The 16,021-nt window shown below is 42.6% G+C and overlaps 1 protein-coding gene across 3 annotated transcripts in view; it reads left to right on the plus strand.

The window, feature by feature from the left end:
* Positions 1–654: 654 nt before the first annotated feature.
* NOL4 (nucleolar protein 4) overlaps positions 655–16,021 on the plus strand; it is a 148,498-nt gene continuing 133,131 nt past the window's right edge. For all 3 annotated transcript variants that reach the window (XM_010133202.1, XM_010133203.1, XM_010133204.1), the window contains exons 1-3: positions 655–798; positions 11,959–12,070; positions 12,567–12,679. In XM_010133202.1, the coding sequence (XP_010131504.1) occupies positions 727–798; positions 11,959–12,070; positions 12,567–12,679 (297 nt within the window). In that variant the 5' untranslated portion in view covers positions 655–726. The remainder of the gene's footprint in view (positions 799–11,958; positions 12,071–12,566; positions 12,680–16,021) is intronic.

Consider the following 16,021-nt stretch of genomic DNA (forward strand, 5'->3'; position numbering starts at 1 on the left):
GGTACGTGTCCTCACTTCTGTCACCTGTTCCAACCAGACACCTGAGTGCAAAAGGCACGACTTTGAAAAACATCCCTTTCTTATTGTGCGGTGTCTTCATGTATTATGTTTTCAAGCAGGATTTGCAGGGGTAAATTGTTTGTAACAACTTCCTTTATATTGGTAATTAGTCAGCTCTGTTACCTGTGAATTAAAACCTTTTATTAAATACCTTTATGAAGTGCCAGGAACAGATTTACTGGGAGGGGAATGGGAGGATAAAAGAGCTGTTGCTTTCTTATTAACAGCTGTGTAATGCACTTCTGTGCCATGATTTCGAATTGCTGCTGCCTCTGAATCTTCGTTATGTGTTTGGAAAAGGAAGGACAGATACATTTTGTTTTGTTTCTTAAGTATTGGAGTGAAAGATCACTTTGTCAAGAGACCAAATGGCCTGGCTTGGTGAAATGGATGCTTGCAAGGGTCCATACGACCCTTCTGATCATACAGCCTTCCTACAGTACTGTTTTCTGTCGCTCACAGGGTGGGTGACCGTCTGCTCTTGGTGGAAGGTCTTGAACTCCCTGTGAAAGGAGAACGTGTCCCTTGATTATCATGATTTATCTGTTCATCCTGTCCTCACTTTTTCTTTACCTTTTTTCTTTTCAGGATGGCGTAGGTGTAGATGAGAAGCTGTCTTTACGGCGGGTCGCTGTTGTAGAAGATTTCTTTGACATTATCTATTCCATGCATGTTGAAACTGGGCCTAATGGAGAACAAATCAGAAAACATGCTGGGCAAAAGAGAACATATAAAGCAGTAAGTAAAAAAAAAAAAACCAAAAAACAAACCAACTGAAAATGAACATCAGTCTCTAAAAGTGTGAATTATTTGGGCTTAGTCACATGAGATGCGATTTGTGGATTTTTTCCAGCTGGATTAGTGCTGCAACCCTCACCCTCAAATTTATTTCAGTGATCTTTTGATAATGCATGAAAAGAGTTTAGAAATCACATTTGCTGTGTCCTGGTGTCGCTGGGACAGGCTCCCAGGGCAGCCCTGGTGTGGAGCCGTGGGCAATTTGGAGTCAGCCAGGGCAGCTGCCCCGAGCTGCCTCACAGGTGGAGCCCAGACCACAGACATCACACCCAGGATAAAGGGGGAAGGTTGAGGAGAGGGGAGCCTCTTGCTTGGGCTCCTTCCTCTCCCGTTCTTCTTCCATCTCCTGAGGAGCTGCTCTCCTGTTTGCTGTGGCCGCTGACCATTGGCTGGGCTGAGTATCACTGTCTGCACTTTCTCTTGGCATTGGGGTCAGTCGGGCTGTTCCATTAGAGCTGTTTTCATGTCAGCCCGGGGGTCTCCTCTCCTTTTGCTGCTGCCCCTTCTCTGCTGGGGAGGGTCACTGGGTGATAGAGCAACTGCTGCAGCTTAGCCCTGGATACAGGCTAAATGGTGACATAGGGGCTGGGCCCATTAACTTCAATAGAGATTTTCTCATTGATAGAAGCAGAGAATTTATTAGAAACTGTCAAACCATTACAGAAACAGTAACTCTAATCGTTATTGAAAGGATGAAACCTTCAAGAAGATGTAGAAGATATTGCCACAGCTTTGTTAAATGAGATGCTTCAGCACATGAATGAAGTTGCCTATAGGTTGTTGCTGGTGACTAAATTTACTTAGTGGTTTAATGATATGAGAACTTGTGCATATCCTAAAAAGGCTGGAAATCTACTAGGTGCAATGAGAGAAGTACCCAGAGAGCAGCTCTCACACCTGCATAAACTGGCAGAGTAGTGAAAAATGATTATTTCTAAAACTTTTTTAATAACGTGTTTTTGCTTGATGTAGCCAGTTCAGCCTCTGCCTTAAAATAGCTGAAAGTAGCTTTTGTGACACAAGTGTAACACTGTTTTTCTTACTGAGAACTAATGAAACATTTATTGCACTTTCCCAAGGTGCTTAAAATGTTCGTGCTTGCCAGGATGTGGAGGGCCAAATGTCCAAGCACAGGGCTGTGATAATGCTGTCTGTGCTCAGGGGTTGATCCTGATCCACCTGCTCCGCTGTTTCCAGCTGGTGAAGCACGGGAGGCTTCCCCAGGGTGGCAGCCAGGGAGTCCCAGCACCCATCCTACAGACCCAGCCAGGGGTGTAGGGCATCCAGGGCACCAATCCCCATGGCCTCAGTGGGATGAGGCTGGTGGGGGGCTGTGCACAGGGCCCTGAGGTGACCTGTCACCCCGAACACAGTGTTCTTTGCCTTAAAAACAACCTGCAGTTGTCAGCTGATTTTTGTCAGAGGTCACCAAAATGTGGAGGAGCTCTAGGTTCTGATATCCACATCTGTGATTTTAGCTCTAAGAAATAACTGAAGAAAAGAGTACTGGAAAAATAGCTATGTAACAGTCTTTACTATGTATCTGTGAATCCCTTCATAGATATTTTATTTATACACTATTTTCAGAAGTTTTTTTGTGGGATAAGCTCTTGGCAAAATTTCGTATAATTTGTTCCCAGTGGTATTGACCTTAAGATAGATGTACGAGGGAAGACATCAATCATCTGGGTGTGCTTTTGTAAGGCTTGGAGTGTAATTCAGGGTGAACAAACACAAACTGTCTGAATTAATTTTCATCTGTCACCTCAACCATTTTTGATACTTGGCCTTCTCTTTTAGAAAGCTTTAGGAAAGTAACATTTTCATTGACCTTTCCATTTCATTTTACCTCAGTAAGCTGTTCAAAGGTATAGGTCGCAAACTTTATTAAAATAATACACAAGTATAAGGAATGTTGCCAACTGAATACAATACTTCAAGTCCTCATCCTACGAACACATGCCAGGTACAATTCTTGCTACCATAAGAGTCCCATGATTCCACGTCAGATAAGAAATGTATTTATTGTGAGCAGCATGAAGGACAACTAGTGTATCTTCTGTGAGGAGAAATCTTTGTGCACATTCAATAGCTGCACAGAAGTTACATTTGATGTTAACTTTTATTGCAACTGAGACCTGACCTTATTGTGTCATTATGAGCAGAGGATACGGATGCCCAAGTGTAAGTTTGTCATTACCACAGTATGCAATATTTGTGCATTCATTTCATTGTCTTAGTTTATTAGGGGCATGGAGTTGTAGTTCCCAAGGACAGGTTTCACATGTATATATTTTAAAGACTTCCATAGATTTAAAGGAAAAAAGACTCGAGAACAAGCTAGTATCAGCTCTTGCTCTCTGTCCCAACATGAGAATTAGGTTAAGTTAGCAGGCCTCAAACTCTACCAGACTAAGTGGGGAAATGCGTGCTCCTTCACTACAAACGATGAGCTGGAGTGTTGGTCTGTTACAGCAAGCCTCTGTGAAATTGTGGGAGGAAAGACGTAGTATCTTAGATAACTGTCTCCCAAAACATTATAGTCTAAAAGCTTTACAAATCAGACTGAAGTACTTAGGTGGGGTTTAATTTTAAGTGAATTGGGAGCAAGATTAATTTAGTCTTGTTTCTTTATTCACATGTCAAAAGCAGATAATCCTTGAGTTCTGTGAACGTATTTATCATGCATAAGTATTCACCGAATAGAGTGACAAATTTTTACAGGAGGGATGTTTCACAAACTGCACACTACAGCTGCTGTTTGTTATTCGTAATACCTGGCATGCGATGATCACATCGCTTCTGCTCTCTGTTTGGATAACCAAAACATTTTAATGGAGAAAAGATGGAGAGAAAACCACCACAGTTTTGGTACAAAATTGCTAAACTTCTGAAGTTCATAAATATTGTTATGGGCTTTTGTTACCTGAGTGTTTCTAAAAAATTAATGGCACAGCCCTAAGAATTGCAACAAGTAATTAATTTGCTATATACGTGTGAGTCTTCTCTATTTTCAGTAGTGAACATGCTCTGCTCAAAATTTTGACTAGAACTCAAGCGTGATTAGAAGGGTAATGAAAATGTCAAAGGTGACTTAATTAACTGTTTGCATTTATATAGAGTAACAAACTTGTAGTAGTTAGTCTTTTTAATTTTTAGTTGTCGCCCCAGCTGCTGAAGTGTTAAAATACATCAGTGTGTCTTTCTGAAAGCGTGTTCAGAACAGCTTAGAAACTCAGCTACTGAATCTGTAATCCACACTGACTTGTTTGTTAACTGCGTGGAAACAAATGGTGTTTTTACAACTGATTACTTTCCGTGGGATTTCCTAGAGTGGTCCTGCATGGGAAGATAAATAGGATGTGGTACTTGATACCTCTGAAAGAGCATGTTGGAAGGGAAGCCTTTAATTGGGGCAGCAATGTACCAAACACCAACTTTGATTTCATGGCACAAACCCTATAGGTAAATCAGGAAAGCATCTGTGCTTTGATATTGCTGTGTAGAGTAAGGTCCCATTTCTGTGATAATCAAGGAATTATACAAAGTCTGTGTAGCTGGTGTGGGAGTGTAACCTTGAAAATGCACAAAAGAGTCAGCTTGGCATTTAACTGGCAGGATTTTGGTCATTTGAAGGCCCAAACTTGTATGCAGTGTAGGATTGATGGGCCGTGTTCCTTGCCAGCATAACTGTCATCATCATCATGGCTTGGCTTCGTGAACGAAGATCTGGGAAGGGCTTTTCCCACGCTCACTGCAAGCGATGAGTGCACCCTTCGGGCCTGCGCGGTGGATTTTTTAGGTGAGGCGCAGTGTGCGCGGAACTGGCTCCACCCTTTACACCTGAGGTTCATCTGCCAGGGCCTAGCGAGCTTGGACGGTGACAGCGAAGTCCTCGGGTCGTAGGTTTGGTTAGAGTGTCCTTCTCTGAGATGGAGCCTTACAAGAAGGCTAAACGAGCTCCATCTGCCTGGGTTTGGAGTCAGAGTTGTCCTTCTCCTAGGATCGTTGCCCAAAGGCTAGTGAGCCCATCCTGCTCGTGGACACACTTTGTCTGACCCTTCAGTTGAGACCTGTCTGGCCTGGGGAGACCCCACCGGAGGCACATGCCACCACCAGCACAGCTCTCAACCTCACAAGGGCACACAAGCTCCTTCCCCACGGCAAGGGGGTGCCCGTGAAAGAGTTGCTGCTCTACCTCCGGACATCACAGACCCGGGCACGGGGCGGCTGGTGCCTGCCAAAAACGGGAGTCCTGGAGGACCAGCATAACTGTAGGTAAATGTACACCAGCAAAAAAAAAAAAGACTCTGCATATATATATATATATATGTAAAATGAAACCAAGAACTTTAAATCACATTTGGATTGTGCCATACTCATATGATGCTTATAATGTCAGCTAGTTCCCCAGTTCCCAGGGAAGCTTACAAAGGCAGGGAAAGCACTGAGGTTTTTCCCTCCCAGAGGTGGGATATGTGACACGAAGCCCAGCCAAGTCGGTTGCTCAGCAGGGGCACAGGTGACTAGGAAGCTGCAGAAGGTGAAAAGAGCATGTTCCTTGTTGCTGAGGAAAGCAGCGGTGCCCAAACAGGTCCCTGCTTGTCCTGCATTCCTCTGGGTCCTCCGCTGGGCTCCACGGGAGGTGGGGTGAAATGGAAATGCGTTGAACTGGTTCTTGTTATACAAGGAAATGGTTAAGCGGTCAGGAGAAGGTACCCAGGATCCTCATAGGGGTGACTCTGCTGGCACTTGCTGCTACAGCTCAGTGTGCTGGAGGAGCTGTGTTGCCTTGGGATAGTACTTTTCACTCTCCGTCCTGAAGGAGTTGTTTTTGTATAGGCATCCCATCCTGAAAGGAGGACTGCAGTGTCAAACTGGAGACGGGGACACCCAGGAGAGAAGCGTAGACGAAAGGAAGACTGTCTGGTGTATTGGGAAGGGCGTGCAAAACATGCATTGCAGGCTTTCTGTGCTTTTGTAGAGCTGCATTTTTTTTATTTTAAACTATTCAGCTGTGTCTATAATTTAAATTTGAGTGCCAAGGGGTATAGCGGGGGTGGGAGTAACTGGGAAAAGTTGTGGCTACAGAAGCAGCATAAGGCAACAGGCTCAAGCTGTTAGGACAACTCTTTGTGATTCAGTGCAAACCAGGAAAAAAAAGCCTTATTACATTTTTCAAGAAATTCAAATGGTCTGTGAGACAGGAGATGGAAAACATCTTTGCCTTCTCTCAGGCTTAGCTGTGGGTACAGGTAGGTCAGGCTTAGTAATCAAGCCCTATATGTCGGAGTAGATTTTGTTGTCTTTACTTTCCTTAATAATCTTAAAGATGTTAAATTTTCATTCATTTAACAGTAAAGTGCCTCACCTTTGTCCAGATATAACATGCAAAGTTTCCCCCAACTAAGTGTATCATTTACACAAAGAGATCTCAGGTAGGTCTCATAGCCAGCTTAAGCACTTTAAATTCTATGTGTGTATTCTTCTGGAATATTTTTACCTGTGAAGGATGATCTAATGTCAGCCTGTTGAGCCTGTGTAGCCACCGTGCAAAGCCCTGAAATGTTACAGCAGTGAACCTGGGTTGTGAGGGTTGCGATGTCTGAGCAGAAGAAATGGGTCAGTTAAAACTCCCAACCCATGAATGAAGAAAGAGTACTGGGCTGATGAGCTGGAGGAGAAGCAGGCTTGTAAAACATGGGGGGATACTGATGTGTCAAGGGAAGGTGGCTTGCAGCAGGACTCTGGTCAGATGGGTAGTGCACAAATACATAACATCTGAGGTGTAACAGGAGTTAGGTGTGGGGTGATATCCGGGGTCCTCTGCTTCATCCAACTGTTGCAGCAATGAATGTTTCTTGGTGTGGGATCAGGCTGTGTTGAGTAGCCTCCCTCTTTGCTGTCACCCTGAGAACAACCTTCCTCAGCTTGTGAAACATGGTGTGACTCTTTCCCACCCAAAACAGGAATGTGCTTGTGGGTCCCCTTGGAGCCATCACAGTGAACAGGTTTTCCTCAAGGGAGAATTTTTGGACAGGTTGTACTGTGAAATAACATTGGCTCCTTTCAGTACAACTTCCCTGCTCAGAGAGGGTTAAAGCAGGTTTGGGGCCTGGCTGCTTTCTGTCCAGGGCAGTCCTTGTCCTTGGGGAAGCAGAACACCACGAGGTTTGTGTGAGGTCTTAATGTACTTAAGTGCTTGCATCCACTCTGTTTTTCATGGGCACGGCGAAACAGCCAAGCCCTGTGCACTCTTACTCTATGGACTTGTTCTTCCTTCTTTGCAAAGGGTGAGTGAGTGTCCTGGCAGTGGTCCCGCTAGCAGGTGTTCCCCATCACTTCCCTCGCAAAAAACAGCTTCTGCTACGTGGGGAGGGAAGGGAAGGAAGGGAGCTGTGAAGTGCAAGTTTAGCACAAGAGGGAACAGCATTTCCCCCAGTATAGCAGGGTAGTGAGCTCTTGATAAAACGCCCATCAGTAATATATCTGCTTCCCTGTGTCAGCCTTTTATTCTGACCTCTTGCTGAGGAGAGGAGGGGACTTTCCTTGCTTGGCTTGCCCTCCTGTCATCAAGAAACCAATTTCTGCCACCTGGTTTGATGGCTGTGGGCCCAGGACAGATTACCATCTTCAATCTCTCTCTCTCCCTCCTCTTGGAAGTTGTCTTTGCATCATTTTACCCTTGCTGCCCCTTATCCTTCTTAATTAAAAAAATATACACATATACAACAACAAAAACCCCTCTGTTCTGACACATCATATCTTCCAGACTACACATACATCCTCCATGTTAATTCTGTAGGGGTTAATAGGTTCACTTGCAAAATTTCACTCCCTCTCCTCACACTTGTCTTTCCTGCTCTGCCATATGTGTCCTAAAATCTGCCTTTCAGTTTGGAGCTTGCTGATTTTCCAAATAAAAATATAGCTCTGAAGGCTACATCATCACAACATCCTGCACTTAAGCCATCGGAATATGGGGGAGCATAAGGGAGGCTTTGCCTGTTCTCTCTGCTGGCAGCGATGCGGTAGGAATGCCTCTCCTGTTAGGAGAGGACAGTTAGGGCGTGCATCACTTAGCTCTGGTGTAAATCAGATTACGTGCTCAGGTACTGGATTACTTGCCCTGTGGAAGTTGTGCTCTGCATGGGATCTGGTAAACAGCATGTAGGTCAATTATAGCTCTAGAAGGCCTTTGTTGCTGGGTAATGTTTTGCATGGGTTGATACATGTCAAAACCTCTTATATTGTAGACTTTTTGTGAATGGTGAAATAGATCGTGAAAGTTTTGTCTCTGGAGCTGAGAAGTCAACTCTTTATTTTCCTCTGAGTTCGGAGTTAAAATATGTGTGCATGAGCTGTGTTTTAAAAAAAAAAACAAACAACTTTCCTTCTTATCCTGTAACTTCTGAGGCTAAAACAAACCCTGTATGATTTTAGCACTCTTTGCTTAATACTCCAGATTGCTTTTTCTTATTTTTTTCCCTTTACAATGTAAGAAGCATTCAGCTGTAAGAGCTACATCTTGTACACAATACCCGAACGTGAACCCGTTGGAATCTGCTTGTTTTCTGGTTTGTCTGTGATACAGAATACATCCAGATACAAGACAACATGTTTCTACAAGCAACAGAAGATACATTAATGTGCAATAAACCCATTAGTAAGAATAAGGAATCCCATAAGGACACTTCTAAAGCTTAACTGTGAAAAGTATACCTAATTTTTTTTTAAGCAATCCAAGTAATTTTATCAATATGATAAATCAGCACTGATTGTTCTTTGGTTGGTACAGGCATGTGCATGAGCAGCTTCTTGTAAGTCACACCAAAAATATGCCAGTCTGCATTGTCAGTGTGTGGATGTAAATAATGCAGTATCTCCCACTTCAATTTGCTTTTCTGGTTTTGTTTTTTCTTAATGTAGAAGGGTGCATTGGGTTTTTTGTGTGGAATTGCAACAGCTGTATTCTTCTATGGCAGTGCATCACTGAATGAGATGGTCTGGCTATGTATTTTTTGTTGGGTAACGGCCTTGAGAGGAGAGATGGGAGCAGAGCTGCTGAAGACAGTGAGAATATACGGCATCAGTGAGGACTGGGTCATTATTGCTTTCTTTCAGATAAAAGACAGAAACAGTTTTTCGTGCTGAAGTCAGAGCACTCACTAAAGTACTTCTGCATAGTTTCTTAGGAAGTGTTGGAGACCTCCGGGTTGTGCTCTGAAATACTGGCATGCAAGCCACCTCCATGACCGACATCGGCCCAACCTTGTGCACAATCTGGTGAACTCTACTGAGGGGTGAAATACAGGATTTTGTCGTCAGCCTTGTGCTAACTTGGTTTAGAGAGCTTCCTGGCTACAGCTGGTGCGAGGCCAGCTGGTTGGGAGCGTGGCCAGAGCAAGCAAGCGGCTCTCTGTGTCTCAAAGCAGACGTGCCCTTCTTTAACGGGAAAGACAAACAGGAGTCTGCACTGTTGGGGATGTCAGATTCAGGGAGTGGGCTGTAAGCTTTCCAACTTTGAAAAATTGAAAAGAGCTTTTAGTGTGTATTTAAGGAGCAAGAATAAGGAAAGCTGTGGGCTGCGTCCTCTACATATCTCTTTTAATGTCGTACCCGTTGCGTTACGCCAGTTTATACAGGCTGAAGTCCTGGGATGTAAGTGATTGAGTCAAATTATGAAGTAGACAGGGGAGGAAGTTGGTGAAAACTGGTGTTATTTAGGGAAGGGCATCCTTAAAACTGTGTTGCAGTGGGAGGTTGGAGACGCAAGCATCTGCTACATGGACAAATTTAGTTATAAACCCGTTCCCTTATAGTCAGTGGAGCATACCTGTCAAATCTGGGCCTTAGCTCTCTTGCTTTTCAAGGAGGATTTTCATGTTGTTGGAGCAGAACTGGAATTTTGACAGAAATTAGAATAAATGGAATATTACTATCAAATACAGGCAACTAATGAATCCACGGGTAAGCTCTCTTAATTTCAGTACAGTGGTAAATGTTAATGTTGTGAGAGGTTGCTGCTTATGTGCATTTAGCAATTTTCTTAATGCTAAATTCTAGCTGGTTTTAAGTTATTTTTTCAGATTCCATAAGGCATGAGTGTAACCAATGTTTTTATATTTGGAAAGGTAAACAAGCATCTGTTCTGTGCTATAAAAAACAGGAAAAAGAATTTGAAAATATTTTTTTGGTAGGATCTCCCATTCAGAAGTGACTTTCGGATAAATTATTTCAGGCTCAGAAAATCATTGCAAATTTTCACCACAGAATAAAGTTTGCTTCTGTACCAGTCCCCTTCTCCCCTCCTGAAATAGTTTGTTTTATAAGCAAACAACAACAAGCTCCCTAAACAACAATATCTTAACAGGATGGTATAATTTGTGTTCGTGACTCATGTCACATCAACAAACACTAATTTAAACTCTACCTGCTGGTCCATGGAGTCCATGGAAATGTTAAGTTTCAACAAAATTGACTAGCCAAGAAGAGCGTAGGAATTAAAACTGGCCATTCTTCTCCTCTTAGCACCCTTGTGAGGAGCACAAGTAATTTGTGATTTGTAACCCCACTTACATCCAGTTAGAGAAAGTTACTTTGTCCTTTCTGTATCCACACTCATACACCCCACCTCCATCCTTTGGCTTGCACCAACGTAGTGCTTGAAAGGTAACCAAATCCTCCTAAGGACAAGGGAATACAAGCAGATATCAGTTGACCTTTAATCTCTCTTGCTGGGACTTTCTTTAAGGATTATCTCCACTGCGATCACCTTGGCTGGGAAAAGAAAGGTTAGAGATTCCTTACAACACTTGCACTGTTCAGTGTATATACATCCACACATAATGAATTGCAGAAAAGCCATGGCTTTGCCTTGCAGTGACTTGAAAACGTCCAAGTTTGGAGATTCTTCCGCCCATCTGGTAAAGACGCTCCAGGGCACTACCCTCTTAGTGAGGAAGGTGATGTCCAGTTTGAACATCCAAAGCCACAGCTTATGGCTGTTGTTCCTGGTTATACCCTCTGTAGAGTTTCTCTCCATAGCTCAACTCCCCTTCAGGCAGAGGTGGGCTGCAGTTAGATCTCTCTCTGCCTCATAACCTACATGAAAAGATTGCAGCTCCCTCAACCTTTCCTTCAAGGTTTTCTTTAGGTTCCAGCTGCTGCGGTGGCCTGCCACAGAGTCCCCTTCTGCTTCTCAGCAGACTTCTTTAACTGTGGAGGGGCAACCTGTGCACGTTATTCCAGCTGCCGTCTTACCAGCACTGTGTAGAGAGGGGCACCAACCTACGGGTCCTTTTCAGCAAGGCAAGATGTGTAAAAAGATATATGCATCCTTGGGATGGAGGGATGCAGCCTTTAAATACAGCAATATCTGCTTCCTCTTTTTCCCTTTCAAAAAGGACAACAAATCCCTCTGATGCCTGCTTGTGAGTATGTGGGTGGAAAGGATTATAATGTTGAAATGAGAAAACAACCAAAATCTGTTGGTTCAGAGTATCCCCAGGTAAAGCAGAGTCTTTAAAATCAGACAATTCCCAAATTCTAGAATTACTAGGAAAAATAACATATTTACTCCATCGTATTAAATCACAAGCTTTCAAAAATATTTTTGCAAGACATTCAAATACAAGTTGAAATAGTAAGGATACTCATTGCTGGCAATACACTGAGTCCTGTATCTGTCTGCCTATTGTTACGACAAAAATAGAGCACGTAAGCCAAGCACTTTAGGGTGGTTTTTTTATATTGGATATAAAAAAAAAAAAGTAACTTTCCAGTTTTTTAAAAAAATGTCCCTCAGTGGAATACTGTTATGTATGAATCTTCTTACTGACAAAAAAAATTAAAGATAAAACAACCCCCCTTTTGATAGAAGTGAAATTTTGTTCAGTATTGACTGTTATTAGGCATTAGATAAGTAGGCAGATTGGAGAGATGTTTCTTGAAATACTGCATAGTATGCAGAGGATGCTTTCATTGTGCTTCCTGGCATTACAAGTTAATATGCCTTATTTGGAAATATAATGATCAGTTCTGTAAAATCATGTTCAATCAGCTCCTACAATAACACCTATGTTTTGTTATTCATTTCAGATTTCCGAGACCTATGCCTTCCTACCGAGAGAAGCGGTGACACGATTTCTAATGAGCTGCTCAGAGTGCCAGAAAAGAATGCATTTAAACCCAGATGGAGCGGATCATAAAGGTAGTTTTAGTGTCAAATAGTGGGATGTAAAGTAATTTTATTCCTAATACCCATTTGTATTTTCCTAGCTTAAGTGAGGGTTCATAAAAAAATTGGTAAACTGGAACAGGTTCAGTAAGTCAGATCATCTCATTTTCTTAGGCTGGAAGATGGTGAATCTTCCGCTTTGACTTAAGGAGGGAGTGTAATACCATATGCACCCTCAATAGAAAGATGATCTTATCTGGAGGAAATAATTTATTTTGCTGTCGAAATGTTTATATGGGGGCTTAAACATAAGGAATAGATAGGGTGTAAGTGCTGTAGTCATTAGGGCAGAGCAACTCATCATTTCTGAGGGTTTGAACTTGATTTTCATTTTTCTTCAGGAGACTCGCATCTGTAGAAGCGATTGAAAATGCTGAAGTTAAAGACATAACTGTCTGACTGACTGCAGAGCAGGTTGAATTAGCCTCCACATTTAAAATATAATACATAATAAATACTTCTGTTGCAGATAATGGAAAACCTCCAACTTTGGTGACCAGTATGATTGATTACAACATGCCAATTACTATGGCTTATATGAAACACATGAAGCTGCAGCTACTAAATTCACAGCAAGATGAGGTAAAACCTGAAATTTTTAAAGTTTGTTTCTGTGTTTCTTCTGTGTTCATTGGTACTTGTCATTGTGGGAGACAGGAATCTAAACTGGAGATGATTGTTGATCTCATCTTTACAACTTGGCTAAAATAGTGAGTCTGAAACCAAACCAAGGCTGTCAGGGCTGGTAATATGCTGTACTGCTCCAGATTACCTGAAGGTGCCTTCTATAGTCTGGACCAGTAGAAAGGGTAACGGGGGCAATGTGTTCACTGTCTCCTTCTAGAGAGCAATACCATCAACAGCTAGAATGCATGTCATGGTGTTCTCAAGGTTAGCAGCCAGGATGCAATGCATTACAGTGAGATAGGTGCAAGCCCTGGTAAAGAACTTGATAAATAAGAGTAGGATTTGCTTTTGAAACTGAATAAAAAAACAGGAAAAAAGAGGAGGAGAAATAGGCTGAGAATCAAGTGTCTTCAGAGAGAACTGCAGTTGAATTGTATTTATTTCTTCTTGAAAATGATTTTCTTCTGTGCCTTATTCAGGGTTTTTCTAGATCTTAAGTGCCATCAGTTGGATGGCACCAACCAAATTATTTGTAATAAGCTCATTTTGCTAGAAATGTGTTCATTTACCATTTGAGCTGCCAAATAGTTAGAAGCACAGCTATGTGCCAGCCAAAAAAGCAGTCCTGCATGCTGTGTCCTTCTGCCTGACTACAAGATATTTTTTAATAAAGAAGACCTTCAAAAACAACCTTAGCAGCTGGATTATGTCAAAGACCCTGACTGACTTCTGACTTCTGTGGAGTCAGCCAGATTTGGGCTTGTAATAAGTAGATATGGGCTATTGGTGGAAATGTATGAATTATTCAGCACCCCATAGAATGGGGACTTCATCACTCTTCTAGAAATATCAGGATCCTTGTTTTGCTTTTGCCTTTTTTTAACTGTGGAGGGTTTGAGGAGAAATCCCTGACTCGGAGTTCTTCATGCACAAATACAGCCTGATCATCTTTCCCTCCTATTGAGTCTCTCCTCTGTGTGCTGCTTCTTTTCAGGGATCTGGCAGCAGGGTTTCAAGCAGCAGGAGAGAAGAGGCTTTATCCCTGCAATTTCCTTAGGAGTTAAAGGACTCTGGTTTTTCTACTTCTTCCCTTTGAGAATTACTCCTCCCATGACAGGGTGGAACACTGATGCTGCATCAGGGTCACCTGCACAGTGCTTCTACAGCCTGGATGTTTTGGTGCAGTCTTTCTGGTCTGATGACTAAAACCTTGTTAAATGAGTTTTTCATCTGGATGAACCAGTGGCGATGACATGGTGGCAGCAGCAGGAAGCACCATTGCTTGGTATCTCCCTGCCTAGTCTGGTTTTGCAGCTCTGAAGTTATTCTGTGTGAAATGTCCACAGCACTAGATTTGTGAAGAGAAAAGTAATTTTTTTGTGTTTCCATAATAAAGTCTTTGCTAGGGCAGAGTGGGCACAAGAAAAATTCTCAATGTGATCTGCCTTTTCTCAAAGCAGAGTTTTGCTAAGAATTTCTTTTTTTTTTTTTCCTCCGGGCTGTACGTTGCACTGAGAACAAAATGATGGTTAAAATACTGTGTTACAAACCACCAAGGTTTCTGGTGAACGTTCAAACCTTCCCTGCGCTTAAACATGCTTGGCTTTGTAGGAAGGCTGTGTTTCCAAGGTTTCATCACTCATATCTGTGTTCTTGTGGAGGGGGTGGAATTGAGACAGGAGTAAACTTGGATCTCACAACTAGCTGGCATGGTGACTGAAAGCCTCCTAATACTCTCATCCTCAATTCACCATTTTTAAGCTGAGACCATTGATGACAGAGTCTTCATCTAACAGGAGAACTATCTGCTGTCTGGGAATTTACAGCTGTGCTGTACAAAGATGCCAGTGGCTCCCAGCTCCTCTCTCCATGGCTGTACCGATGCAGACTCGGATAAATGGCTACACAGTTTGGAGAGTGAGGTGCAGGTATTCCACAGTGCTGTAGGCAAACGCAGGCTGCTCATGTGTGGTGCTTGATGCCTGTGCGAGATATCCAACATGCCTATGTGGGATAGCCAGGGCTCCCTTTCTGGGAGCCCGTACAGATTGTCTATCCTCAGAACTGGGAAATGTAAGCTGGTGCGTGCTGGTTCCTGCAGGATTCACTGAGAAGTACCACCGTGTGTTAACAGAGGCACAGCTTTGCGGGACGTCTGGGGGAATTGGTGTCCTGATCTTGCTCTTTATACAAGCAGTGTGTGTTTTCCCTAAATCTCAGGACCAGCTTGACACGTGCCTTGCCCTGCCTGTCCTGGGGAAAGAGGCTTGTGGGCACCACAGCTCTTGTGTGAGGGCAGAGTTTGGGTGTTCGCCGCTGCTCTAGCGGGAGTGCTTCTGCTTCATATAGGTATGGCAAACAGGTGCCTGCTAGAGAAGTCCTCACTCTTCCATTTAGTTTTTTACAAAACTTGGGGAACAAGGTATGTTTCTTTCATTATTTGTCACCGTCCGGGTGTGACAGTGCAGAACAGCATTGCGTTGTATGTTGTCCCACTCTCACTCCTGAATGGTGTTTGGTAGAACTTCCTACCGGTTTGACAAGAGTTGTGACTCAAGACAACTTGCCTTCCAAAACCAAGAGGAACACCCATGCAACCTGGATAGTACAGATAGTAGCTGTATTAGCATCTGTGGAAACCAGGTCACAAAAAGTACACAGTAAATCATATCCTAAACTTTGCTGGTTTTCTAGGTCAGTTCTGGTGAGCAACCCCCCCAAAAAGTCAGAATCCTGTCAATTCTGGTTTTGTTAAAAAAGTAATTGGAAAAGTATTTTAAAATTATCTTAATTTATAATAATACAAAACAATTTGCCATATTCTATCTATGTTCTTTAAAATGCTTTTCCTCGTAACAGGAGTAATTATCTCAGAAAAGTTATTAGGTTTGTGTGTTGCCACAGCAGTGTACAGAACAAGACTTGTGGATGCTTAATTTTTAATCCATGACTGAACGCATGAACCTCAGTGGGACCAAAACAAGGGAGATTAAATGTGTATATGAACACTTGCTGGACCAGGACCAAAACTGCTTTGCTTTTATAAATGGGGACAAAATATTTGATCGGTACTTTTACTTTTTGCCCTCTGCTGTCATTCCTAATAGATGCTCTGAATTTAGACTTGATAGATAAATCATATTAAAGATGTATAAGGTAGAAGAAATTTGAAGTAATTCTCATATGATTATATTACTTTGGTTTGCCAGCGACTGTCATCTTAACACACTCAGAGCTTCTGTAAGCTTTATCATTTTCACAGATGCTTCTTTATACCAATAGCAGTGTAAAGTGACA

The sequence above is a fragment of the Buceros rhinoceros genome, unplaced genomic scaffold, assembly GCF_000710305.1.
Source record: "Buceros rhinoceros silvestris isolate BGI_N320 unplaced genomic scaffold, ASM71030v1 scaffold1693, whole genome shotgun sequence".
Classification (NCBI taxonomy): domain Eukaryota; kingdom Metazoa; phylum Chordata; class Aves; order Bucerotiformes; family Bucerotidae; genus Buceros; species Buceros rhinoceros.